Source organism: Eptesicus fuscus, chromosome 5, assembly GCF_027574615.1.
Source record: "Eptesicus fuscus isolate TK198812 chromosome 5, DD_ASM_mEF_20220401, whole genome shotgun sequence".
Lineage (NCBI taxonomy): Eukaryota > Metazoa > Chordata > Mammalia > Chiroptera > Vespertilionidae > Eptesicus > Eptesicus fuscus.
In genome coordinates, this window is record NC_072477.1 from 63,239,665 (window position 1) to 63,265,518 (window position 25,854).

Below are 25,854 nucleotides of genomic sequence, written 5' to 3' on the forward strand. Positions count from 1 at the left end.
TCGTATTTCAAATCTTTGACTTAATTCTTGGGATCCTCTAGTCTGCTGTTGGATCTCTGTATATTATTTTTTATTTCAGTCAGTGTATGCTTAATTTCTAGTTGGTCTTTTTTCATATCCTCGAGGGTTTCACTAAATTTATCAGCCTTTTCTAGAAAATTCTTGAAAAACCTTATAACTGTGGTTTTGAACTCTATATCCAGTAGCTTGCTTTCCTCCATTTCTTTCATTTGTGACCTGTTTCTTTGTCTCTGCATTTTGGCTGCTTCCCTGAGTTGATAGAGTGGCTTTGTGTGCTAGGTGTCCTGTAGGGCCCAGTGGCTCAGCCTCCCCAATTACCTGAGGTGAACACTCTTGGTGCACCCCTTTGTGGGCTGTGTGCACAGTCTTGTTGTAGTTAAGCCTTGATTGTTGTTGGTATCACTGGGAGGAATTGACTGCCCCCTGAGTGTGTCCCTTATGGATTTGAGGAGTTGTAATCTGGATGGTCCTACTCTGACCCCTGGGTACACTGGCTCTTGGATCTCCAAGGTGGTGCTAATTTAGCCTCTGCCTGAGGCCACCCAGCAGGAGCTATGGAGAGATCTGCAGATTCCTCTTCTTTGTTTGGGTTTTGGAGGTGTCCAGATGAGGCCCAGCTGTGAAGCAATGCAAGCTGCTGTGGGGCCATGGGCCTTCTTTTGGATGTTCTGGGTCTCACTGACTCAGTTGCAGTTTGTTAGGTAAGTTTAGATTTCAAAGGACCCCGCCATTCATATGCAAAAGCCTCTGCACACAGTTTGGATGGGGCGGAGTCTCAGGGCATAGCAAACAGCAATGGCTTCCCCTCAGCCCTGCCTGGTTCTCAATGTCCCTCGGTAATTGCTGCAAGCATCTCTGAGAGAAAGCCGCCCTTGAGTTCTGCCCGCTGCTAGACAGTCCAGTTTCTCCCCGAATGAGTCTGGGTCCCCAGAGTCTCACCCGGAACTGGAGTTCAGAGCAGTTGGGAGCTTTTGTCTCCCTCCCGCTTAAAAAAGACAGTTGTGTACTCAGTTGCCAGCCCTCTCCGCGCGCGCCTCTGTACCTCTGCCTTTACTTCCACAGCTCCTATGAGTCTCAGTGTGCTTTTCTCTTTCCTTCTAGTTGTAGAATTTCCACTCAGCTAGCCTTCCTGTGGTTCTGGATGATGTCCGTTTTGTCTTTTAGTTGTAGTTTTGAAGTTGCTGTGCGAGGCAGCAAATTCAGGTGTTTACCTATGCCACCATCTTGGTTTCTCTCTCCCTTTGAGTCTTATAGAGAAATATATCTAACCAGAAACTGATTGATTATTGCTTTTCTCCCATTATTTGTCCATCCTCTGTCTCCTTTATGAAATGTTCTGTATCAGAGAGTAAGGGAGAGTTTGAAGCTTTTTATGGATATTAGGTATAAGCATGGATGAGTATCTAGCTGGTTTTTCAATAAGGTGAGCATCTAAACTAACATGATTTTCTTAGGCTGAACAGGAATGTTTCTTTTAAAAATATTTTTATTGATTTCAGAGAGGAAGGGAGAGACAGAGAGAGATAGAAACATCAATGATGAGAATCATTGATCGGTGGCCTCCGCCCCTTACTGGGGATCGAGCCCGCAACCTGGGCATGTGCCCTTGAGTGGAATCAAACCTGGGACCCTTCAGTCCACAGGCTGATGCTCTACCCACTGAGCCAAACCAACTAGGGCAGGGATGTTTCCTAAAGCACTGGCATAGCAGCCACAATCTAATCGATGTTGAATGCATCTATGGTCATACTTTGGAAAAACGTTGCATTCAGTTCCTTAGAGCTTTTCTGGACTCATGGTGCTTTGTGTTTTTATTCTAACAGCTGCTTATTTGCATAAACTGTTAAAGACACTTCCCTACTATCACTGGGATATTTATCCCTCTAGCTTCTGGGATATTTTTTCTTGCTCTTATAGATTCTATCACAAATATCATCTGTAACATCTTTTCTTTCAACAAAAGTTCTGCCTAGCTGAAATCTCATTATCTTCTCTCAACTACACAACAAAACTGAGCTTTATACCATATTACCTTGGCATATCAATAATTTCATTCATCTCCAGGACTTTCCTGAATCTCTCTTAGTTTCTTTTCAGATCTTTCCCTGGGATTTAGATACTGTAATTATCAATTCCATTTACTTTATTTAACAAACAAATATTGGGTACCTATTATGTTGCAGGCATCAGGTTACCTGTTCGAGCTACAGAGTAGAGGAGCTCACACTTGGTTTTATGGCTAGAAACTTGATTCAGTGGTTCTTAGCTAACACCTCCAGGACTGTACTGAAAAGAGGAACCCCCTCCTATGCCTATTAAATGCTACAGGGAGAATGCAACTAATTAGGAAAGCAATCCAGGTTACTGAGGTGATAAAAAAAAAGGGAGGGTGGGGGGAGAGAGTTCAAAGCAAATAAATTGGAAGAAATACTAAATCCAAAGACCCTAGGGAAGAAGCATACTTTAAAGGTTGGATTTTTTTTTTTTAGGACAATATAAGATTTCATTTTGTTATGTGTGTAAATAAAAAAGAACAATTTAAATGAAAATAATAGGAAACTGCATATTTCATTGTTTTAAATTAACATTTATCACAGCATTAATGTTCTGTGTTGGTATGATTCTTTTATAGCATTTCCTTCCAACAAAAAATGTTGAGGGGGAGTATTATCTCTTAGTGAAGTTTTCGTAAGTAACATGAGGTTTTTAGATGTGGGGTCACCGAGGGCAGGAGACAATTTTTTCTTTGCGTTTTGTTGAAGAAGTTTGAAGACGTAATTCTGGTTCTAAAGGTGCAAGGAACTGACTGAGCCATCGCTCCCCCTGCTCCATACTGGCTGAAGGAGGACATCCCAGTCTCCTTTTGTTTTCTGAAAATAAAAGGAAGGAGGCAAAGGGTATTAAGAGTGAATGGTTTTCTAGGGGTTAAACCTGGGTGCTTAAGAATATCCGCGAACCCTCCAGCTTTTACTTACTTAAGTAGCTCCTGTAAAATACTGTAGAATGTAGATGTTCCCCCAAATAAAAGGGCTAGGGCAGAGAGGCTCGTCCGGGAGACGGGGGAGAGCGCGCAGGTTGGGGCAGCCTCCAGGTCTCGAGCGGAAGGTGCGTGCATTCTGCAGGTGCCGGGATTGTGGTCTCGCCCCGCCCCGCCTCCTGAGAGGGCGGGAACCGCGGCGGAGCAGAGTATTGGACTTGGCCTCTGAAGCAGAGCCCACATGTATTCCAAACAGCAGGCGCCGGTCCCGGCGAGTGCCCACATCTGGCTCGGGGGAGGGGAAACAGCATTTGTCGAAATTGCAGGGAGAAGAGCCCCTCGTTTGGGACGCTGGAAGGCTGGTCCGGCTTGGCTCTTTCCGACTGTTTTCCCGTGATTGCTTCCCTAACCTGTCCATCATTCCAGCCTACTATTTCAATTGGTTGTACCGTCTGCCACTCGGTTCCGCCGCGCTGACCCCCATTGGGCCCCCGCCGGACGAGGCCCCGCCCCAGGAGCTGGGCACCAACACTAGGGCGCCGAGGAGCGAGAGAGCACGGTGCCTGCTCTGGGCTGGGGGAGGCGGTGGCGGACCGGGAGGAGGAGGAGGAGGAGCGGGGCCAGCGGGAGGCAGCGGGCGGCGACCGGGCAGGGGTGATGGTGCAGGTGCCCGGGTTCGGCGCGGAGCTGCCCCGCTGAGGGGCGCCCAGTCCGGGGTCCGCAGCGCCGCGGCGTCTCTCCCGGGGGCGGCGGGCGGGCGGGAAGATGCTGAGCAGGTTGATGAGCGGCAGCAGCAGGAGCCTGGAGCGCGAGTACAGCTGCACCGTGCGGCTGCTGGACGACAGCGAGTACACCTGCACCATCCAGGTCAGTGCCGCGCCGCCCCGCCCGCGGGACCCCTTCGTCCCCTGAGTCTGGCCAACTTGGCCCTTTCCTTTGGCCGCTGCCCGGAGTCGCCCCAGACCCCAGCGCTTTGTCCGCCCCTGGCTACGGAGGACGGCCCGGTTGCAGGGCGCCTCCTCCGGAGCCCCCCCTGTCCGTGGCCAGGCGCTGGGCGTTTTGCGCCGCTGCGGGGCGAGTCGCCGCGTTCCGGATCCCCAACTCGTTCCCTGCTCTTTCCCGGGGTAAGGGCGCTTCATCCTGGCTTCTGGAGCCAGCCCGGGTAGGGGGGCATCTTACGCGGGCGTCCGGAGGGAGGCGGGCAGGGCTGGAGGCTCCTTCCCCGGCCGCCCCGTCGGGGGCGGGGGGGCGCAGGCTTTGGCTCTCCGGCCCAGCAAGGACGGCTAGCAGGCTTTTCTTATCTCTCCTTGGTTGGAAGGATAATGGTATATGTCATAATCTCCCCCCCGCCCCCCTTCCCCAGCATTTGTGAGTCAGAGCTCTCTGAAGGTAGAACTGAACGCGCAGCCCATGCAGAGTGGCCTATTGAAGGCAACCCAGCCAGCCCTCCGGGTGTTAAAGATCTAGGCCCCCCTTCCGCCGATCGCTCCCCAAATCTTATTCTGTTGGGCAGTTCTGGGGGGCGTGAGGTGAAGATTTAGCAACAAGTCCCAGCGATTTCAGGGTTGACAGTGGCAAGAAAGAATCGGTGACTTACAAAAAAAAAAAAACAAAACACACAAAAAAAAACCAACCCCACGCCAACAATAAGATAATGCTGCACAGCATTTTCCCAGAACCTGGTGTTTTTGAAGGGCTTTTTACAACCTCTGGCTTAATGTCCCTTCACCACTGCTGTGTGGCACGTCATGAGTAGTAGTCTTCCCCAGGAACGCGGTCCCCGTCCTCTCTCCTCCTTTATAAAGTCAGAGGTAGAAAACACTGACGATGCTCCGGCGTGTAGTTCAGCAGCCCCGGGTGGATCCTGCGCTCCCCGCCGGAAAACTGCTCTTTCTGGAGAAGCAAATTGAGTTGAACCCGCAGGGGTCTCACCTGATCCCTATTTCAGCAAGAAACCAGAGGGCTTCTCGCCTCAGACGTGGCAGACAAAAACTGTCGGCCCAGGTCCTACCCTCTTTGTCTCCCTGCCTACCCCCCCACACACCCCCGTCCCCATTTATTTTTTTATTTTTTTGCTGACAATGCTCAATAGCGGAAAATAGCGGTGTGTGAGAAAGACGCTGGGTAGTGCCTGAGAGCAGCTGCCTCTGCTGACTCCGTGCTCAGTCCTGCCTTCTCTCCACTCCCCCCGCCTCCCAAACCAGCTCTGGGCAAAGGGATGACTGCTGCCAAAGATCCGTGAGGGCAGAGAAAAAGAACAGAATCTCTTTCTAAGGTCACTTAAGTACAGATTAAGCAGCCATAAAGATTCTAGCCATCAAGTGAAAGGATTATTGTAGTCGAAGATGATAGAGATGTCATGTATTATTTCCTTGCTGAATAAGTGGCATGCTACTTTTTGTTTCTATTGTATCTTTATGTCATGTACAGTTTTTTGTTTTTTTTTAGTGGGGGAGGAGAAAATATTGAGTTGACATTTTCACCATTTGAATACATGGTCTAGAGCTTTTAAAGTATTTATCCTTTTGTTTTAAAATTTAAGGCTTTACACAACAGCATATTAAGGGCAGTGCAAGATTAAGACTTCATGACTCCTAAAAATACTTTTGGGGTATACATATGGTGAAATAAAATTCCCAGGACAGGTCATTAACTTTTGCCAAGGTGTAGAGTAAAAATGAAACACAATTCATGCCTCCATTCCACTAATGATAATCTTGTGGTTTTAAGGTATCACAATAAGGCAATTGGTTATTTTTCCCAGTTAGTAGAGCCTTTAAAGTTGTGGGTAGTTTTCATTACTATTGAAAAAATACTGTTTTTAAGTTAAGCAGAACTTTTTGGATTTATGCTTACTATATGGTTGCGTTTATTATAATCTAATGTTACAGAAATTTAGGAAAATTAAAAATACAATTTTAAAAATTAAGCTTGGTATAACATGACCATACTGTAATGTGTCCACTGTCTAGACAAGTTAATGATTGTGCATGGTGATTCTTGCATAAAATCTAAAAGACACAGGAATTCGAAAGTACATATAATATGGTTATTTTGGGGCACCACTATTGTGAATTGCTTTTGCTTTTATCTATGTGAGGAAATGTAAGAAAAGACAGTATTTTATGTGAAATTAACATTTTGTTTATATAGCTTGTCTGAGCATTCAGAGACTAAGCTTTTCTTAGCAACTTTTCCCCTTGTGCATTTCTGTGTGTGTGTTTGCGTGCTTATTTGTAAAATACTGGGTACAGGGGTTTTAAAATCAGAATTGAAAGAAACTGTGAGCTACTTACTAGGTTAAAGCAATATTCCCAACATTTTAGGAATTGCAGTACCGTATATTTTTTAAAAATTTGGTGACATTTTGAACTTCTTTTCCTTATTGTATTGTATGCCATATTTTCATTTAAATAAGGCATGTATTTCAGAGCTTCTTGAGATTAGACACCACTTAGGGTACTGCAAAAGCAGAGTTGCAATAGCCACATTTGGTAAATTTCAGTTGTAGGAAATTCTGTCAAAAATATTGGTCTAGCCTTTAATATTGCAGCAGTTATACTGATCTGGCATTTAAGATGTGATTATTAAGGTGATGAAAATGCCTTATGTCCTCTCAATGAAGGTTGCCACAGTTATCAAACTATTCTTTCTGATATGCAAATGTATTTGTAGACCATGGGAAATGAAAGTACACATACATAGTAAGGTTGTAGTGTAATTGCTCCCCTGTTGAAGAACATTGTTAACAGCTCCCTGCCAGTTTTTGAAGGTCATTGTCTCATAAATGCAGATCTGGTCCATATTTTTTACACATCTGTTTCATTTTATTCATATCTATATCTATTTACCACATTTACTGCCTTACTTTGTTATTTTACTTGGTAGAAAAATAGGAAAAGTAAAAAAGCTACCTAATATCTTTGAATGCAATATACCAAATGGAGTCATTTTAAAGCTTAGGCATACGATATACTAAGGAATAGACTTTTAACTATCTTTGAGGTTATAATAGTTTATAAAATATTAAGAACATTTGTTGCATAAATGCCAGTAGAAATATGTATTAGAAAATACATATTTTCAAGTCAGAAATATTAACCCCTTTTGTGATTATTGAAAAGTAGAGTTACCCTATAAATGAATTTGATTTTACTGGAACCTATTCCAATAACTACTGATTAAATAGCTAGGTTAAATTGGTTTTTGCAGTTAATGAGGTACTACCATTAATAAAAATGTGTGTGTGCAGAGACAGTTCTATAATGAAATTAAGGTTTGGGTTTGATGTGGCTCAGCCACTTATTAACGGTGGCTCATCCACTTAGTAATGTACCCTTACCCTTAGTAAGGGAGGCAATATTAGGGGAGAGAACAGATGTATTAGCCCTGTAGTTGTGAGGCATTCTACCTGTGTTATATTATCTCATGTACCTCACAACATTATACCCTTTGTACCCGCTGAAGAAAATGGGATTGTGGATTTGTGGGAGAGCTGATGTTTGTTGAATGGCTAACCCTATACGAGGCTCTCTGCTATATGCTTCACTCATTTGAGAGGTAGGTGGTATTATCCTCATTTTATAAATGAAAGACAGGCCCAGGTGAAGGGACTTGCTCAAAGCTAGTAGGTGGCTGATTCTTTTGTCTCTAAATCCCATCTTTTCCCCTTTATCCATTCTCCCTAAGTCACTTCACCTGTCTATACCTTAATTTCCTCATCTATAAAACGGGAATATTAATACTTATTTCACAATCAAGAGAAAATTAGTTAGAAATATTACGAGTAATAGAGAAAATTTAAACAGAGTAATATACTATACTTACATTGGGCCTTATTCTATGCAAATAAAAAATAGAGTTGAGAAATGTTTTACTTAAGCTGTAAGTTCCCTTAAGAGGACGTCTGATAAATCTCAATGAAATTGTAGAATCCGAAGCTGGGATGATTGGAATCTTTATTAGAACTGTTCTTTAAATTTTAAGAGTTCAGGTTTGCTTTCCTTCTATCCCACCAAGTCTTTGGCGTTAGAGGGGCACTTATTGCCTGGACCGTGATCTGTCTTTTCTAAGAACTTCAGCGTCATATTTGGTAAGCGGAATCCTTGGTTTCATTGTATTTTCGTGAATTTTAAAAAATACTTTAAAAGTAATTATGCTGTCTCAGGATCTCTGTTACAATAATAAGCAAGACTAATTCTTAAAACTAAGATAGTTCCAGAATTAGCCCTCCAGAATCCTAACATCCCTTGTATTCTGTTTCTTAATTTGTGTATTTTTAAACATTTATTATTACAGAAAATGAATGCACACCATCCTTTTTCACACAGAAGGTAAATTCTAGATGTCTATTTTTGCTCTGATTCTTTTTGTGTTTGAAAAAGTACTGTTTAAGGAAGAAGCATCAGTGGCATCCCAAAGAAACCTGGAAGCATTCACCACAGCAAGTTTTACTCAATGGTATTTGTATTCATTTCATCCTATTAAATGCTTGGAATGAATATGCTAGATGAGGCTATTCAACATAGTGTAAAATAGAAGAGCATGTGGTTTTTGAGTCTTGTTTTTGCTACATTGTCCAGAGACTCTTTATCATGTCTGTGCTATCATTAATATGACACACACAAAAATGTTTGCCAAAATGAAATCAGACAACCTAAAGACAAAAAGTAGTCATTTTTATTATTTATTTGGTTTATGGATAGGTATTAAAATGTATAACTCACAATCAGAAGGAGCAAGGCATTAGTTTTAGAAGGGATTTGCCAGTGATATAACAATTACTATATTAAAATATTTTGAATTCCTTTTAGAACTATATTTTCATATAGATTGTACTTTAGAACTTATAAAGAAGAGAGTCAAGAGAAAACTGTAAATCTTAAGCCCTAAGAATTATAGTACCTAGTTCAGTGCTTTACATAGTTATAGTTCAATAAATATTTTTGATTTGTTTGTGCTACATGATTGCGGTGTTAACTTCAACACTAAAACTTCTTATGCCTGAAAACAGTAAACATTTCTAACAACTGTACAACCCTTTTTGTAGTTTCAGCTCATCCATTTCTAAACCATTCTGCAACTCCTCTCCCTGGTGAGAGGTATAGTATGTAAATATGGTATTTTATGGAGCCTTTGAGGTCTCTGATAACTTTCTGCAATTATCTTTTTGTTGAATGAGTGGAGCTGCAGTCTATAGCTTCTATAATTTTTAAATTAATCTCTTAGGATGTCAAGCTTTTCAGGTCCCTCCTCTCCATCTTTGCAGGTTTAGAAGGCTTAGGTCAAATGGACACTGTAGTGCAGTGCTTCATGGAGCATTAGGTCTGGCAGAATTAGGATACTGAGTATAGGGATTACCCCAGTCACAGAAACCTCCTCGACTCCTTTCCCCTAAGTCAGTATCACATAAAATGACCTCAGAGCCTCATTTTCTAACATTTTGCCCCAATAGGAAGTGAACCATGCTTCCCAACCTGTTTCTAATTATGTCTGTTTTAAGCTGACTTCATTTTCTCTCTGACAGTCTCATCTGTAACATTCTGTCTGACTCCGCGGACCCTGTTTCGTGGAGCGGCCTCTTGGAGGTCACTCTTCTTCAGCTGTGCCTCGCCAGAGCTTGTCCAACAGATGTGACTATCATGGAGGATTGGCAACAACCTTACAGCTTCTCGGTCTCACTACATGGTGCTTAGGGAGGAGGGTGCTGTTCCCCTAGAGGTCAGGTGGCAGTTCTTGCCCCTCTGTTCTCTGCCTTTTAACCTTTGGGGCTCAGGCCAACCACCTTAATGGTTTTCTCATGCAGCCGAGAAATACGAAGAGTACCAAAGCGTGGGATGGGTTAAAGCGGTGGTTTCTCAAAGTATGGTTTGTGGGTGATCAGCATCAGTTTCACCTGGGTAATTGTTAGAAATGCAAAACACCTTGTCATGTCCTTCGTACCTGGGTCTTAGGTTGGCAATACAACTTTTTGAACTTCTACAAACATTTTAATATAGGTAGAGCCAAAGATAGAGAACCGTTTCGGTGGGAGGCCAGCTTCTAGATTTAAATTATGGACCTCTTGCCTCCCAAGACCGCCTTGTGATCCTCATTATTGTTGTCAACATTTTGAACAAGATAGGGCCCTTGCATTGGTCTTTCACCGATTATAATTGCTATACTATTTCTAAGAATGGTGTTTTATCTTTGTGGTCTTTCCAACTTAATTGTATAACATCCTGGGTTTGGAAGGCAGGAACTTGTAAAGACTCTTAGGTTCAAATTCTCCAGGCTTTTGCTTGCTAACGTCAAACTAGACACTACTTGTGTGAAATAAGTCCTCTAAGGAGATCCTTCCGTGCCATGCTCATACAGGCAAAATAATTAGGCCACATGCTTGGCAACTACTGAGTTTGTGTACAATAGCTCCATTCACTTGTCTACAGAAAACACCCCTTTGACAGTGATTATAGCTTTTATTCCCCCTCCTCTACTTCTGACTCCCAGCATAACCATGACCTCATCTGCTGGTCCATATTTAGAAACATTCTAGACCACTCCAGAAATGCTTTAGGATTCATTCCTATATATTAAGGATTGTTTCAAAGCCTCAGACAGTCACTGCTTACCAAGGGAAACCATTCAAGATCAGGACCAAACCTAGCTATTATGTCTTATTAGAGCCATCTTATTGTGTCACAACTCAGGGCCCCTTTTCCTTTTGTAGAAATTGTGAACCTTGTTAAAAGCAAGAGGAATAGAGTAAGAGATGGGTTAAAGCAGTGGCTTCTCAAAGTATGGATTGTGGATGATCAGCATCAGTTTCACCTGGGTACTTGTTAAGTGCAAATTCTTGGCCCTACTGCAGACCTAATAAATCAGAAACTTGGGTGATAGAGCTCGGCAATCTGTTTTAGCAAGTCTCTCAGGTGAGTCTTATGTTTGCTGAGGTTTGAGAATCACTACTAATGGGTTATACAGAGATTTAGTAGACAAAGTTGATGAGTCTTGTTGATTGACTGAATTATAAAAGATGAGAAGGAGAAGCCAAGAGTCAATCTTACATTTTTAAAAAATATATTTTACTGATTTTTTTACAGAGAGCAAGGGAGAGGGATAGAAAGCTAGAAATATCAATGAGAGAGAAACGTTGATCAGCTGCCTCCTTCACACCCCCTACCGGGGATGTGCCTGCAACCAAGGTACATGCCCTTGACCGGAATCGAACCTGGGACCTTTCAGTCCGCAGGCCGACGCTCTATTCACTGAGCCAAACCTGTTTTGGCCAATCTTACATTTTTTAACTTTTTATTTTCTTCGCAATGGCCTTACCGGATTCTCTACCCTTGTAAGGTAAAAGTTAGGTTATTTTGCAGATATGCATAACTGTCTTCAAGTGGGCAGGATTCTAAACATTCTACAGTGGGTCATAATTCCAATTTGATGCTCTTATTTTTGTGTTCCCTGACCTAAAAATAATATGATTATTTTATATTTGTATATTGATTTTCAAGAAAATCTTTTTTTAAAATTAATTTATTTTTTAATTACTTTATTGATTAAGGTATCACATATTTGTCATCAACCACCCCCCATTCCCTTCCCAAACCCCCCACACGCATGCCCCCCTCCCCCTGTTGTCCGTGATCACTGGTTAGGCTCATATGCAAGCACACAAGTCCTTTGGTTGATCTATCTTCCTTGTCCCCACCCACCCCTACCTTCCCTCTGAGGTCTGACAGTCTGATCAATGCTGTTCTTGTTCTTCACACTATGTTGTTCATCTTTTCCCCTAGATGAGTGAGCTCATGTGATACTAGGAATACACTTATAGGAACCGAAAATGAGACAAGCAATAATAGTTATGCTGAGAGGCAAATGAATCAGTCTATAGTGAGTTTCTTTCTGGGCCAACAGTTCTTTTGAGTCCCGGTTTCTATGTCCAACAGTTGTTTATGTGTTCATAACAGCAATGATATTTCAGTTCTGGATGGTGGACAAATGGTGGTAATGCAGGTCCGACCCTCTCTGGTTTGGTCCTGGGCATTCTGCAGTGACGCACATCTGCTGACTGCTAGTATGGCAAGGCATGGTCAGCGTCTTCCATCTCTGGACTGTTTCTCTTCTGACTTCATGGCTGGAGCACTCCTGTCAATTCCGCTCTGTTGCAGGAATCCACATGGTCTCGGAGTTGTTTTCTGAAAATAGACAAACATATTCTCGACCAAAAGTTAATAAAGGAATATTTTCTATGAATTTGACTTGGATCCTTTTTCATTTTTTTGCCCAAACGATTTTCCTTTGGCTTGTTTTGACACCATGTATGTTTTACCTGGGTGTCTTGCTGTTAGCATTACAAATGAAAATTAATTTCTAAAGTAAAAATTTTCTAGATGTAATTTAATTACAGGATATTTTTCATTACATGATATTCTTCTACTCAAGAAAATCTTTAGAATTTAAAGCACTGAGGGATTAGGAAGGAGTAAAGGTGCCTAAGGGCTGAGGGACTGCAAACATGTAAATAGCAAACTGTAAAACATCCTGGAATTCAGGGCTGCGACAAGGTGATAGGCTATGGCGGTGCAAATGTTGGGGACTCAAAATTAACAGATATTTCTCAAAGGAGTTGAGATTTGAACTAGGTCATGAAAGAGTTCCAAAGCAGAAAGTGGGCTATGAGGGGGTTGGGGTAGGTGGGTAAAGGGCATTCCAGGCTGACAGAATAGCAGGCTCCTTCTAGGTAGAAAAGCTAAAAATGTAAAGCCAAATATGCTTAGTCTTTACTATGTTTATCTGACTTACTCTGGTACAGTTGAGGCAAACAACAGAAATCTACTTCTCTAGGAAAAATTACTGTCAGCAAATTTCAATCATTCTTGACGTGTTCAGAGGAGTCAGTCTAAACTAAAAATAAACGCATTTGGCGTTAGGTTAAATCTAATTCCAAAACTGTATAACACAAATTAAGATTCTTCACAAAGCAATGGCACCAAGGTAGATTTAGATATCCGTCTTAATTCTGTGGCTGCAGCAACTACATGTGAATTTTATTTCTAGGAGACCTCATCCTTGGCATCAGTTTACTTATCTGACCAAAAACAAGGGTATCAAATTCCAACATTTAACTGATGTTTGAAAATCCTTTAACTGATACATTGCCACCTAAATTGTGCATTAACAGTTAGGAACTGTGACCCATGGATCCCTAAAAGGCATACTTAGCATTTCTGTTCCCACACCTAAGTGGCCACCAAGAATAGCTTTGCTAGAAGACGAAGGAGTGCAGCTTTAGATTCCCCAGTGAGCCCAGGCCTGCCAGCTTCAAAGTTCCCAGCCTTACCCAGGGTGCACTTTTTAGCCCTCAAAACAATGCCAGGCTAGAGCTTTGGGAATGGGAGCCTCTAAGAAAGCACTATTTGGCATTTGGGCAATCAGTGTTCGGCAGAAAGCCAATGCTAATAGGTTATTTTGCTCTGGAAAAAGGAAGAAAAGAAGGGATAGTCTAAAGACTGATGAATAGGGGAATGACTGACAATACGGGCACTCCACTTTGTTGGAGAGATTAAGGAGGCTTGCTGTGAAATGGTATTATGAGAGCCAGATAAATTAGCAAAGGCCCACAGGCCCAAGACCTAAAAGAAATAGTGGTACATCAAAACAGCATGCCCCAGGGCACACTCACATGTCTGGCCACTTCCATTGAATTTGTCGTAGGAAAAAGCCAATCATTGTGAACCCTCACAGTCTGGTATTCCATCCAGGCATCCATAGACAGGCAAGTTATCCTTGGCCTCCAGGCAGGTGCACAGCCTTCTTTCTCTATAGCTTGATTTAACTCAAGAGCCTGGACCCCAGCCTTATTTTGAGGACACCTGAGTGGACGAGTTGGCTTTAGGAGTCCCAAAGGATTCCGAAAGCTCTAGGCAGGATGTGTCAGTAAGAATCTGCTTGGCACGAGTCAGGCAGATAAGAACATTGATCACAACACAAGGAGGCAGAATTAATCACGTCATCTAAGGCTCTCAAGCACTTCTAGGGGTAATTTAGGCTGGAGAAGGCATCCAGCCTACCCTCTTTTCAGATTTTTCCCTTTAGAAAAACCCAAAAGATCCCCCCCGAGTTATGGAATTGGGAGGTTGTGGATCAGAAGGACTCTATGGGACTGGCAATGATGCCTGGGATGTTATGAGGCATATTGAGCCTGCAGTTTCACAGTACACACTCATCTGTACAGCAGAAGATCTCATCAGCTCTTTGGGAGCCCACTCAGAAGAAATTTGGCTGTTGAAAGATAAGCGTCTGATCAAAACATAAGGTAGTTCCAGCACTACAGTGCAACTTCTTCAATCTATGCCAAGCTTTAGATTTCAATGCATATGAAATAGGCTTTTAAAAAAATGGAATGGAAGTTTGCTTGGTGTAGTTTCAGGATATAAAGATACTGAACCAACTATTGCAGTGTCAGATTTCATAAGCAGCATAGCTTATATGAAAAAATCAACACTTTCTTTGCTTATTTTCAAATACACTTTGGGTAATTTAATAAACATGTTTTAAATGAATAGCCACAGACCAGCTGGAGTGGCTCGGTGGTTGAGAGTCGACTTATGAACCAGGAGGTCACAGATTCCTGGTCAGGGCACATGCCTGGGTTGCAGGCTGGATCCTCAGTGTAGGGCGTGCAGGAGGTAGCCAATCAATGATTCTCTCTCATCATTGATATTTCTATGTCTCCCTCTCTGAAATAAATAAAAATATATTAAAAAGAAAAGAAAAGAAAGTGACAGAAGTGGATAAACTTTGCTTTCCAGATTCCACAATTTTATTTCCTACCATCTTTTCTGACACAATAGCTCTTCTATTTATTTCTTATTATCTCCTTTGTTTTATGATAACTTATACTTTGGGCCACTCATTTAATACAGCCTTTTATCACAGTTTCTGATCACCATTACTACTAAGCTATACCTTTGCTTACTGTCAAATTCTTTGTGTGGTGGTCACACCTTTTATGATGATGGTGGTGGTGGAAGGTGTTTAAAAGTATTCAACCATAACATATTTAAATATACATTATGCCGAAACCGGTTTGGCTCAGTGGATGAGCGTCGGCCTGCGGACTAAGGGTCCCAGGTTTGATCCGGTCAAGGGCATGTACCTTGGTTGCGGGCACACCCCAGTAGGGGGTGTGCAAGAGGCAGCTGATGTTTCTCTCTCATTGATGTAACTCTCTATCCCTCTCCCTTCCACTCTGGAAAAAATCAATAAAATATATTTAAAAAAAAACACAAAAAACAATGTGATACATGTCCTTTACTTTTAACACAAGTGTTGTGTATTTTAATTAATTGGAGCTTAAGATAATACAAATCCTATATAATAAAAGAATATGCAAATTGACCATCATCCAACACACAAGATGGCCACCACAAGATGACCAGCAGGGGAGTGCAGTTGGGAGGGACCAGGCCTGCAAGGGAGGGCAGTTAGGGGTGACCAGGTGGGCAGGGGAGGGCAGTTGGGGGCAATCGGGCCGGCAGGGGAGCAGTTAGGTGTCGATCAGGCTGGCAGGGGGAGTGGCTAGGGGGTGATCAGGCTGGCAGGCAGAAGCAGTTAGGGGCAATCAGGCAGGCAGGCAGGCAGGCAGGCAGGTGAGCAGTTGGGAGCCACCAGTCCTGGATTGTGAGAGGGATGTCTGACTGCCCATTTAGGTGGGATCGGGCCTAAATGGGCAGTCGGACATCCCTCGAGGGGTCTCAGAATGGAGACGGTGCAGGCTGGGCTGAAGAACACCCTCCTTCCGCCTCCCCCCCCCCCCCCCGCCCTGTGCACAAATTTTGTGCACCGGGCCTCTAGTATCTAAATAAATTGACATCTTGGGACTGGACTGAGATGAATTTTCAGTATGTTCAGAATTTTCTCTTAACTTTTTTGCAATGATTTCATAATGGATGAATAGACCCAATGAGGCTCTATGTCTCTGTGACTTCAGGTATGACGCTTAGGGATTGAGTGGACATGGTGACTGCTCATGGCCAGGAAAGTCTTTATTCCGGGCAGCTGAAATTAGTGAAATTTGAGGGAGATTGAAATAATTGACTGAGGGGAGGCACTAAAGATCAAAATCAAAGAGACAGTTGGGATGGAGCAAGATGAGCCTTAAGGAGAAATATCTGGTTGGATCTGGAGGGAGAATCTGGATGGGGGATAATGAAAGGATGTTGGAGATCTATTTTTCTGTTGCTGCAGCTGTGTGTGATAGTAGAGGCTTAACTTTAAAGTATCTCTCTGGACTTGCCCCCCATGTGGGAGTGATACTTAAAATATTCAACTATCAATGAGTCACTGTGAATACCTCACTGACCAAGACTGCTAGAGTGCACGGGAGCTGGGTCTGGGGCCCTCTGCTGGGTCAGACATGATTGAACGCTGAATTGTGGAGGTTGAGGGTGGTTCCAGGGAAGAGAGGAGGAGCCTCTCAGGGCAGTGGCTATTTGTAGAGAAATATTTTAATATTTTAATGACCAGCAGGATTTTATTGGAGTATGACAAAGCTGAATCCACTCCTCACTCCATCAGGCTTCTTCTGTTAGGTAGGATGAAATGGGAACTTGCAAGAAGTTACAAGTGCCCAGGTGTTTTTGAGGTGTGATAGGGATCACAATGAATTCAGTCTTCCTCTTCCTACTGCAGCCTCAGTGGTGGCAGGCATCAGAGCCTCCTGCATTGCCTCCCCTGGCTCTCATTTATGCTAGCCAGATATGGGGTTCAAATGGTCTAGGTTTTACCCCCCTGTGGAGCAGTGGGCCCATTCCTACCTTTCACATGCTTCCAAAATGCAACTCCGATCATTTCTTTTTAAAATCCTTAAAGCTTTCCCATTGCCTAGTGAGTAATAGTCTTTTAGCTTTGTTTCCTATCATCCTGCATATGCATTTTCTCTTGCTGCAGGAATCACCAGTCTCTCATCAAATCACCTCCTCATTCCAGGGTGGACTCCCTCCCCAGTGTTGCTGGGCAGTGCTTTGTGGATCTTATTATAGCACTTTCCACACTAAAATGTAAATATTTAAGTACACGTCTACCTCTCTTTAGACAGTGAACTGTTTGAAAGGCAGAGCTGAAATCTTTGTACCATTAGTAGCTAAGGTCTTACCTGGTGCTTAACAAAGGTTGATTGTAGATGTGCATGAATGGAAGTGTTACCTCTGATAAAGAGGATTATTAATAATGCAAATGTAAAGTTACCTCTGATTTGAGCTAAACAGATTTTTAAAGATGAACACATCAGTCCTGGCCTGCGTTTCTCAGTGGTTAGAGCATCCCCCTCACCCACCAAAAAGTCTCGGTTCGATTCCCTGTCAAGGGCATGTACCTGGGTTGCAGATTTAATCCCACTTGCTCATGTGGGTGGCAACCAATTGATGTTTCTCTCTCTCTCTTTCTCTTGTGCGCTCAGCCCTCCCCCACCCATTCCCTTCCACTCTCTCTAAAAATCAGTTGAAAAAAATATGCTTGGGTGAGGATTAACAACAACAGCAGCAGCAACAACAACAAAAAAACCCAAACAAATAAACAAAATGAATACATCAGATTTTCTGGTCTTTAGAATTATGTTATTGTGACTTTAAAAGGTGGTTGTGCAACTCTAGGAATATATTAAAAACCACTGAATTGCCCACGTTAAAGTGGTAATTTTATGATGTGAATTATATTTTAACTAGAGGCCCGGTGCACGAATTCGTGCACGGGTAGGGTCCCTCTGGGTGGCCTGCAGGGATTGGGCTGAAACCCACAGTCCAATGCCGCCTACATCTTCTATGTGCTGCTCCTGCTTATCCTGGCCCCATTGTGCCTGCCATGCGCTCGTGCCCAGTCAGTCCTGATGGGGAGAAGCTGCCACAGCAGCACTCGCCAGCCATGAGCCCTGTGCCTGGCACCCTCCCAAGGGGAGTGGCCTTCAGGATTGGGCTGAAACCGGCTCTCCGACATTCCCCTGAGGGGTCCCAGATTGTGAGAGGCACAGGCCAGGCTGAGGGGACCCCCCCCCTCCCCCCGGTGCACGATCAAGTCAGGGAGGGACTGCGGGAGGGCTCCAAGGTGTGTCCGGCCCATCTCGCTCAGTCCCAATGGGCTGGACCACAGCAGCAAGCTAACCTACCGGTCGGAGCATCTGCCCCCTGGTGGTCAGTGCAGGTCATAGCGACTGGTTGACCAGTTGACTGTCTGCCCCCTGGTGGTCAGTACACATCATAGCGAGTGGTTGAGCATCCTTAGCATATCATTAGCATATTATGCTTTGATTGGTTGTTTGGTTGTTCTGCCATTTGGTCTATTTGCATATTACCCTTTTATTATATAGGATTTACACAACAGTTTCTTGGTTTTGATAATGTACTAGCTATAATAATAAAAGGGAAATACGCTATTTAGATCGGGCGTCTTCCGGATGTCCTTCCTGACGAAGCCAGGGCTGGAGGGAAGCCAGCCTGGGTCCCAAGTGCCTGGGGGCAGCTGGGGGGGAAGCCAGCTGGGGTCCTGGGTGCTGGAAGATAGGAAGGCCTACTCTTGCACGAATTTTCGTGCATCGGGCCTCTAGTAGTTTTATAAGATGTTACCATCAGGGGAAACTGGGGGAAGGATACATGAGACATGTTTATACTACTTTCACAATTTCTTGTGAGTCTGTAATTATAATATAATAAAGTTTTTATTTATTATTTTTTTGATAATAAAACAATCATGAATTTATTTGTACTTAGCAGCACAGTTTCACAATATATAAAACATTAACTGACAAAATTATAAGGAGAAAAATGACAAGTCCATTACCACAGTGAGAGATACTATCAGAAGCTGAGGAATTAGGCAGAATATTTGAGTAATAAATTAATAACCTTGATCTGCCATTTAAATAGAATCCTGCATTTAATAAATGCAGAATGCTGATTATTTTCAATTATACATGGAACATTTACAAAAACTAATCAACTGCCAGGTCAGAAAGGAAGTCTCAACAAATTTCCAACAATTGCTAACATTTAGATTGCATCCTCTAACCATAATGTAGGTAGTTAAGTTAGAAAATAATAAAAGAAAATGTTCTTAAAAAGTACTTGTTTGAGAAACTTAAGATGCAATCCTAAATGAATCAGGAATTAAAAAGGAAATAACCATGAAAATCACAAAATTAACAACGATGAAAGTACTACATATCAAAATGTATAGCATACATTTAAAGTGATGCTAATATGTAATTTTATTTTTTTTAATTAAAAGGTGATTAGTTTTCCTGAGCAAATATGTTTATTATTTTTAGTTAGGATTTATGGTTCAGAGTGACTATAGAAAGTTTTCTCACTTGATTAGGATCCAGTTACTTTCAATATTATGTAGGATTATTTATAAGTAGATAAGTTTTGATATATGATGCTTGAAAATAAAGTCAGTTATAGTCTAATAAAAAGATAAATTAAGGGTTTAGAAATATTTCAATAGTCTGTTTTTGCCTACTTATTATTCTTTGTTCCTCTCCTTAATGTTTCTCTGACATAATTACAATGAAAATGAATGTACGGCTACATAACATGGTGCCATTATTGTGTTTTAGAGTTATTTGATATAATGTAAATATTGCATATTTTAATTTTAATGTGTATTAATTGATCCATTAAAATTTTATTGAGTACTTAATGTGTTTTGGACCCTGTGATAAACACTTTATATGCATTCTTTTATTTAATCCTACCCATTTGATAGAAAATATTATTGTACCTAATTACAGATGAGTAGAGTGAGGCTTGGAGATGTTAAATAACTTGCCTAATATCTCACAGCTAGCCAGTGGGAGAGCTGGGATTCTGTATGACCTGCTTTCTTACTGCTCTGTGATGCAGCAGGCAGTGTAGTGCAATGGAAAAAAAACACTGATTTGTGGGAGTTGGGAGACCTGTATGAAAGCCCGCCTCTCTGACGAATTAACTTTGAAGCCTTGAGCAGGTAACAACTTCTCAGGTGCAGCTTAACCTCTCATATGTAAAATGAGACTCAAATGGGAGACCTCCTCCACTCTCTTTTAGCACAAACATTCTATAGTTCACAAGAAATTTGTCCACAGCACAATAGTGTTTTTCTTGGTGTTCCCATTGTAAAGAATAGTCTTTAAAAATGCAAACATTCCTTTTAAAGATCGGATGTTAATAGAAGAGCTTGGTGACTGTTTCAGTCTATGATCTGGCCCTTAATTTTGCAGAACACAAAATATAGTTTTATCCACTCATTCAACACAGATCAGATACTGGAGGATTGAGTCACACTAATCAAAATCATAGGGCTTTTTTTTTTTTTTTGTAATCCAGAATCTCAGTTTATTATATTGGGGTAGTGAATACTAGTTTCTGTCATTGTAGGCACTTCTTTTAGGATCAGAGACTTTGGAAAACCAAATTAGAAAGTTGTTTTGGAAGGCAAAGGGAATCAAATGGTATCGAGGGAAATTCTTCTATGTCATGTAAAAGCCTATAAGCTATCCCTGTCCAATAGCAGAGTTCTATTCATTATATATCTACCAGAATCAGTTTTTACTCTCTCCCTGAATAGTAATTACTAATTGCTAATAAAGTCTTCTCTTTAGCTTTTCCCCTACTTCATGCAGATCATTGTATATACGTTAATAATACAGCTTTACTTTTTCTTTTTTTAAGGTGTATCACAGTCTAGAGGATATACCCTGCTTTGATTAGACTTGGGTGTTTCAACAACAAAAAAGTTCAAGACCCTATTTTATGGTAAATGCCATTTTCTCCCCTAAGTTAGTGAACTTGGCCAGATAGCATTTTAAAATTTTATGTTGACTTTTACTAGTTTGTCTTTTTTGAGGGGAGCCTTTTTAAAAAAACTTTGATCTCAAAATATAAGGGGCGGATTCTGCCGTGGTCCTCATGTATATGACTATGTTTTTACTCTATCATAAGCAATATTGATATCCGTAGGAGGCATATTACATGTATGTTATGGATCATAAGAGTTAATTCTGATGTATTTTAAAAGTTTCCACTATTCTTTTGCTCTTGTTTTCTGCTTCTCCTATAATGTAAACTTAACTTTTTCAAAAGTCAGATTTATCAGGGAACAATTTACATAGCGTAAAATTGACTCCTTTATAGGTATGCAGTTCTTTGAATTGTCACAAATGTATACAAATTGTGTAACTACCACATATAGACTATTTTCACCACCACATAAAGTTTCCTTGTGCTCCTTTATGGTTAGTCTCCTCCCCTTCCTGGCAGCCACTAATCTGATTTTGGTCCTTATAGTTTTGCCTTTTCTACAATGTCATAAAATAGAATCATACAATATGTAATTTTTAAAATCTGGCTTCCTTAACATAATGCTTTTTTGAATTACAAATTACATATTCAAAAGTTCATCCATTTAAGGTGTATAAGTCAACAGTTTTTAGTATATTTACAGTTGTGCATCATCAACATAATCTAATTAAAAACATTTATATCACCCCCGAAAGAAAGCTTTCACCCATGAGCAGTCACTCCCATTTTCTGTCTCTCTCCCCCAAATTCTCTGCCCAGGCAAACACTAATCTACTTTTGGTTTCTATAGATTTACTTTTTCTGGACATTTCACATAAATTGTATCATACAATATGTGGTCTTTTGTAACTGACTTCTTTCACTTAGTATAATGATATTGAGGCTGACCCAAGTAGTAACTTGTATTGGTACTTCGTTCTTTTTTACTGTTAATTTCCCATTGTATGGATATATCCCATTTTGTTTAACTATCAGTTGCTGTCCATTTGCATGGTTCCACTTTTTAGCTGTTATAGATAATGCTGTAATCATTTATGTCCAAGTTTTTGTGTAGATGTATGTTTTCCTTTCCCTTGGATAGACACCCAGGAGTGGAATGCTGGGTCATACGGTAACTTGATGTTTAGTGTTTGAGGAACTGCCGAACGTTCTCCCAAAGTAGCTGCGTGAGGGCTCCAGCTTCTGCATGTCCTCTCCAGCCCTAACTACCGTTTGCCTTTGTGATGGCCATTCTGCGGGTGTGAAGTGGTATCTTATTGTGGTTGTGATTTGCATTTCCCTGATGACTAAAGATGTTCTTTTCATGTGCTTATTATCATTTGTATATAATTTTTTTTGAGAAATGTCTATTCAAATCTTTTGTCCATTTTAAAAATGGGATTTGTCTTTTTGTTATTGTGTTGTAAGCATTCATTATATATTCTGGATATAAGTCCTTTATCAGATACAGTAGTCCCCCCTTGTCTGCAGGGAATATGTTCCAAGACCCCAGTGGATGCCTGAACCCTACATATACTATATATTTTTTTAATACATAGATATCTATGACAGTTTACTTTATAAATTAGGTAGATTAACAAGAGTAACTACTAATAAAAATAGAATAATTATAATATACTGTAATAAAAGTTATGTGACTATAGTATCTCTCTCAAAATAGCTTATTATACTATATGTACAGCATAGATATGCTGGACAAAGGGATGATTTATGTCCCATGTAGCTCAGAGTGGGATGGAGTGAGATTTCATAACAATATTTAGAATGACATGCCATTTAAAACTTTTGATATTTTTTATTTCTGGACTTTTCCATTTATATATTTGGACTGTTGTTGAGTGTGGGTAACTGAAACCATGGGAAGAGAAACCTTGGATAAGGGAGACCACTATAAACAATTTACAGATATTTTCTTTTATTTGTGTTGTCTTTTCATTTCCTTAATGGTGTCTTTGGAAGTACAATAGGTTTTAATTTTGATAAAGTTCAACTTATCAATCTTTTTTTTTTTTTAAATTGCTTGTGCTTATATCTAAGAAATCACTGCCTAGCCCAAGGTCAAGAAGATCTGTATTTTCTAAGAAGAGTTTCTTAGTGTTAGCTCTTACATTTAGGTCTGTGGTCCATTTTGAGTTAATTTTTGTGTATGCTGTGAGGTAGGGCTCCAAATTTATACTTTTTTAATATTGCTATCTAGTTACTTAGCCCCATCAAATTGTCTTAGTCCCTTTTGTTGAAGATCAGTAGACCATAAATACATGGGTTTATTTCTGGATTCTAAATTTTGTTCCATTGATATATTCCATTTCATTTATATGTCTATCTTTATGCCAGTACTACACTGTCTGGATTACTTTAGCTTTGTAGTAAGTTTTGAAATAGGGAATTATAGTCGGCCAATCTTGTTCCTTTTCAAGATAATTTTGGCTATTTTTAGTCCATTGCATTTCTATATGAATTTTAGGATCAGCTTGTCAATTTCTGCAAAAAAGAAAAAAAAAAAAAAGAAAAAACCGGGTGGAATTTTGATAGGACTTTTATTGAATCTGTAAATCAATTTGGGGAATATTGCCATCTCCTTCACAATATTAAGTCTTCTGATTCATGAACATAGATGTCTTTCCATTTATTTAGATCTTTAATTTTTAACAGTGTTTTGTGGTTTTCAGTGTAAGCATGTTTTTGAGATTCATTCACATTAGTGCATGTATCAGCAGTTGGTTCCTTTTCATTGTGGAGTAGTATTTCATTTTATGGATAGTTTATCACAGTTTGTTTATGGATAGTTTGTTTATCACAGTTTGTTTTTCTATTTGATGGACATTTGAATTATTTACTCTTTTTGGCAATTATGAATAAAGCTGCAAAAGTTATTTGCATACATGTTTTTGTTTAAACATAGGTTTTCATTTCACCTGGGTAAATACATAGAAATGGGGCAGTTGACTGTATATAAGTATATGTTTACCTTTATAAGAAACTACCAAACTGTTTTCCAAAGTGACTGTACTGTTTTGCATTCCTATCAGCAATCTGAGAGCTCCAGTTGCTCCACATCCTTACCAAACACTTGGTATTATTAGTTGGTGTTTTGTAAAAGCTATTCTGATAGGAGTATAGTAATATTTCATTGAAATTTTAATTTTTCTAATGACTAACGGTATGAAACATAAAATTCATGAGATCCTAGACTTTTGGAGTTAGAAGAGGCATGAAAGAGTTCACCCTCGGCTTTTACATTGTGTTTCCATGGGCTGTCTGAGGCTGGGGCAGTTGGGGGACTGAGGAACATGCCGAGTAGGTGGGGATCTGCACCTCCTACCCAGAAGGGTTTACTTTTACCAGGTTTTTAAAATATTGAATTTCCATGTGACATAATATTAGAAAAAAGATACTTCTATTTAAAAAAAGTCTGAAAGCTACTGAAATTCTTTTTTTTTAAAAAAAAATACTTTTATTCATTTCAGAGAGAAAGGGAGAGGGAGAGAGAAATAGAAACAATGATGAGAGAGAGTCATCGATTGGCCACTTCATGCACACCCCCAACCAGGGATCAAGCCTGCAACCCAGGCATGTGCCCAGACTGAAAATTGCACCATGACCTCCTGATTCATGGGATGATGCTCAACCACTGAGCCATACTGGCCGGGCTCATTCTTATTTTTTTGAGAGGACAAAAAGACCCAGAGAAGTACATTGACTTGCTTAAGTTCATAGAGTTAGTCTGGAGTAGGCTCAGACTCCAGTGTTCTTTATTTTGCACTGTACTATTTGTCATAACTCTAGAATTCTAGTATATATTGGCTCAAGGAAGAATTATGATGAGAAGCCTAATCAAGATTTGTTAAAATGATAAATATTTTTAAAAGAAGTTTCTTTTATGCTGAAAAATAGTACATGGAAACTAAGTGGAAGGAACTAAGTCATCTTATTTGAGTTAGCTGCACTGACTAAGAAAGTGAGGGTAATCTTTTCTTTAGGAAACCAGTTTCTAGTACAAAACCTTCTAAAATCACTGTGCTTGGTTTCTAAGTAATGTGGAAAATGTGGCACAACTGTCAGAGGTTATAAATGACAACGCATTATGGAAATAGGTGAGGGAACAAGCAGGGATTTGCCATGGGGAAACAGACATCATATTTTGTTATCAGTTTTGACAAACATCAGCAATGGCTCATCAGTGTTGGAAGGGTAAAATTGAATTCATTAGGCACAATCATAATGGTTAGAAAAAGTTATATTTTATAAGAAGGAGTCAGTTCTCAAATCCTTTCTTTATTGAGGTTTTTGTAAAAATTACTAGAGGGTGAAAGCAGTTCTATATTGACAATTCTGAGATTGGCTGCAGGACTAATGAGTAAGGCGTGCATGGTTAGATTGAGCAGAATTTCATTACAATGCTTTTGGTGGATTTGAGTAAGTTTAATTTAATAGAGGTGTAGTGAAAGGAACATTGTAGCTATAAAAAAGAAGGAACTTTTACCATTTGCAACAGCATGGATGGAACTGGAGAGCATTATGCTAAGCGAAATAAGCCAGTCGGAAAAAGATAAATATCTCATGATCTCACTCATATGTGGGATATAATGATCAACATAATTTGATGAACAAGAATAGATCCAGAGACAAATGGTAGGGGAGGGGGAGGTTAGAGAGCAACCAAAGGACTTGTATGCGTGCATATTAGCATAACCAATGGACACAGACACTGGGGCGGTGGGGGCTTGCCCGGGGTGGGAATGGCTGGGGGGGGGGGGGGTGTCAAGCAGGGAAAAAGGAGACATATGTAAAATTATAGACAATAAATAAAATAAAAATAAAAAGAAAGGAACATTGTATTTGGACTCAGAGAACTTGAAGTCAAGCCTTGGCTGTGCTTCATACTATTTATGTGACCTTGAATGAGTCACTTAACTTCTGTGACATTTTTTGTGCTTTAAAAAATGTCAGAAGAGTTATAGTAGTATCTGCTCGCCCTACTGCCCAGAATTGTATGAGTAGATTAAAAAAAAAAGAAAATATGTATGAAAGCACTTTGTA

General features: G+C 40.6%; 1 protein-coding gene across 3 annotated transcripts in view; it reads left to right on the forward strand.

Moving 5' to 3' along the window:
• Positions 1-3,763: 3,763 nt before the first annotated feature.
• The window catches only part of FRMD5 (FERM domain containing 5), a 286,591-nt gene continuing 264,500 nt past the window's right edge, over positions 3,764-25,854 (forward strand). For all 3 annotated transcript variants that reach the window (XM_054716291.1, XM_008143073.3, XM_028147641.2), the window contains exon 1: positions 3,764-3,865. In XM_054716291.1, coding sequence (XP_054572266.1) covers positions 3,764-3,865 — 102 coding nt within the window. The remainder of the gene's footprint in view (positions 3,866-25,854) is intronic.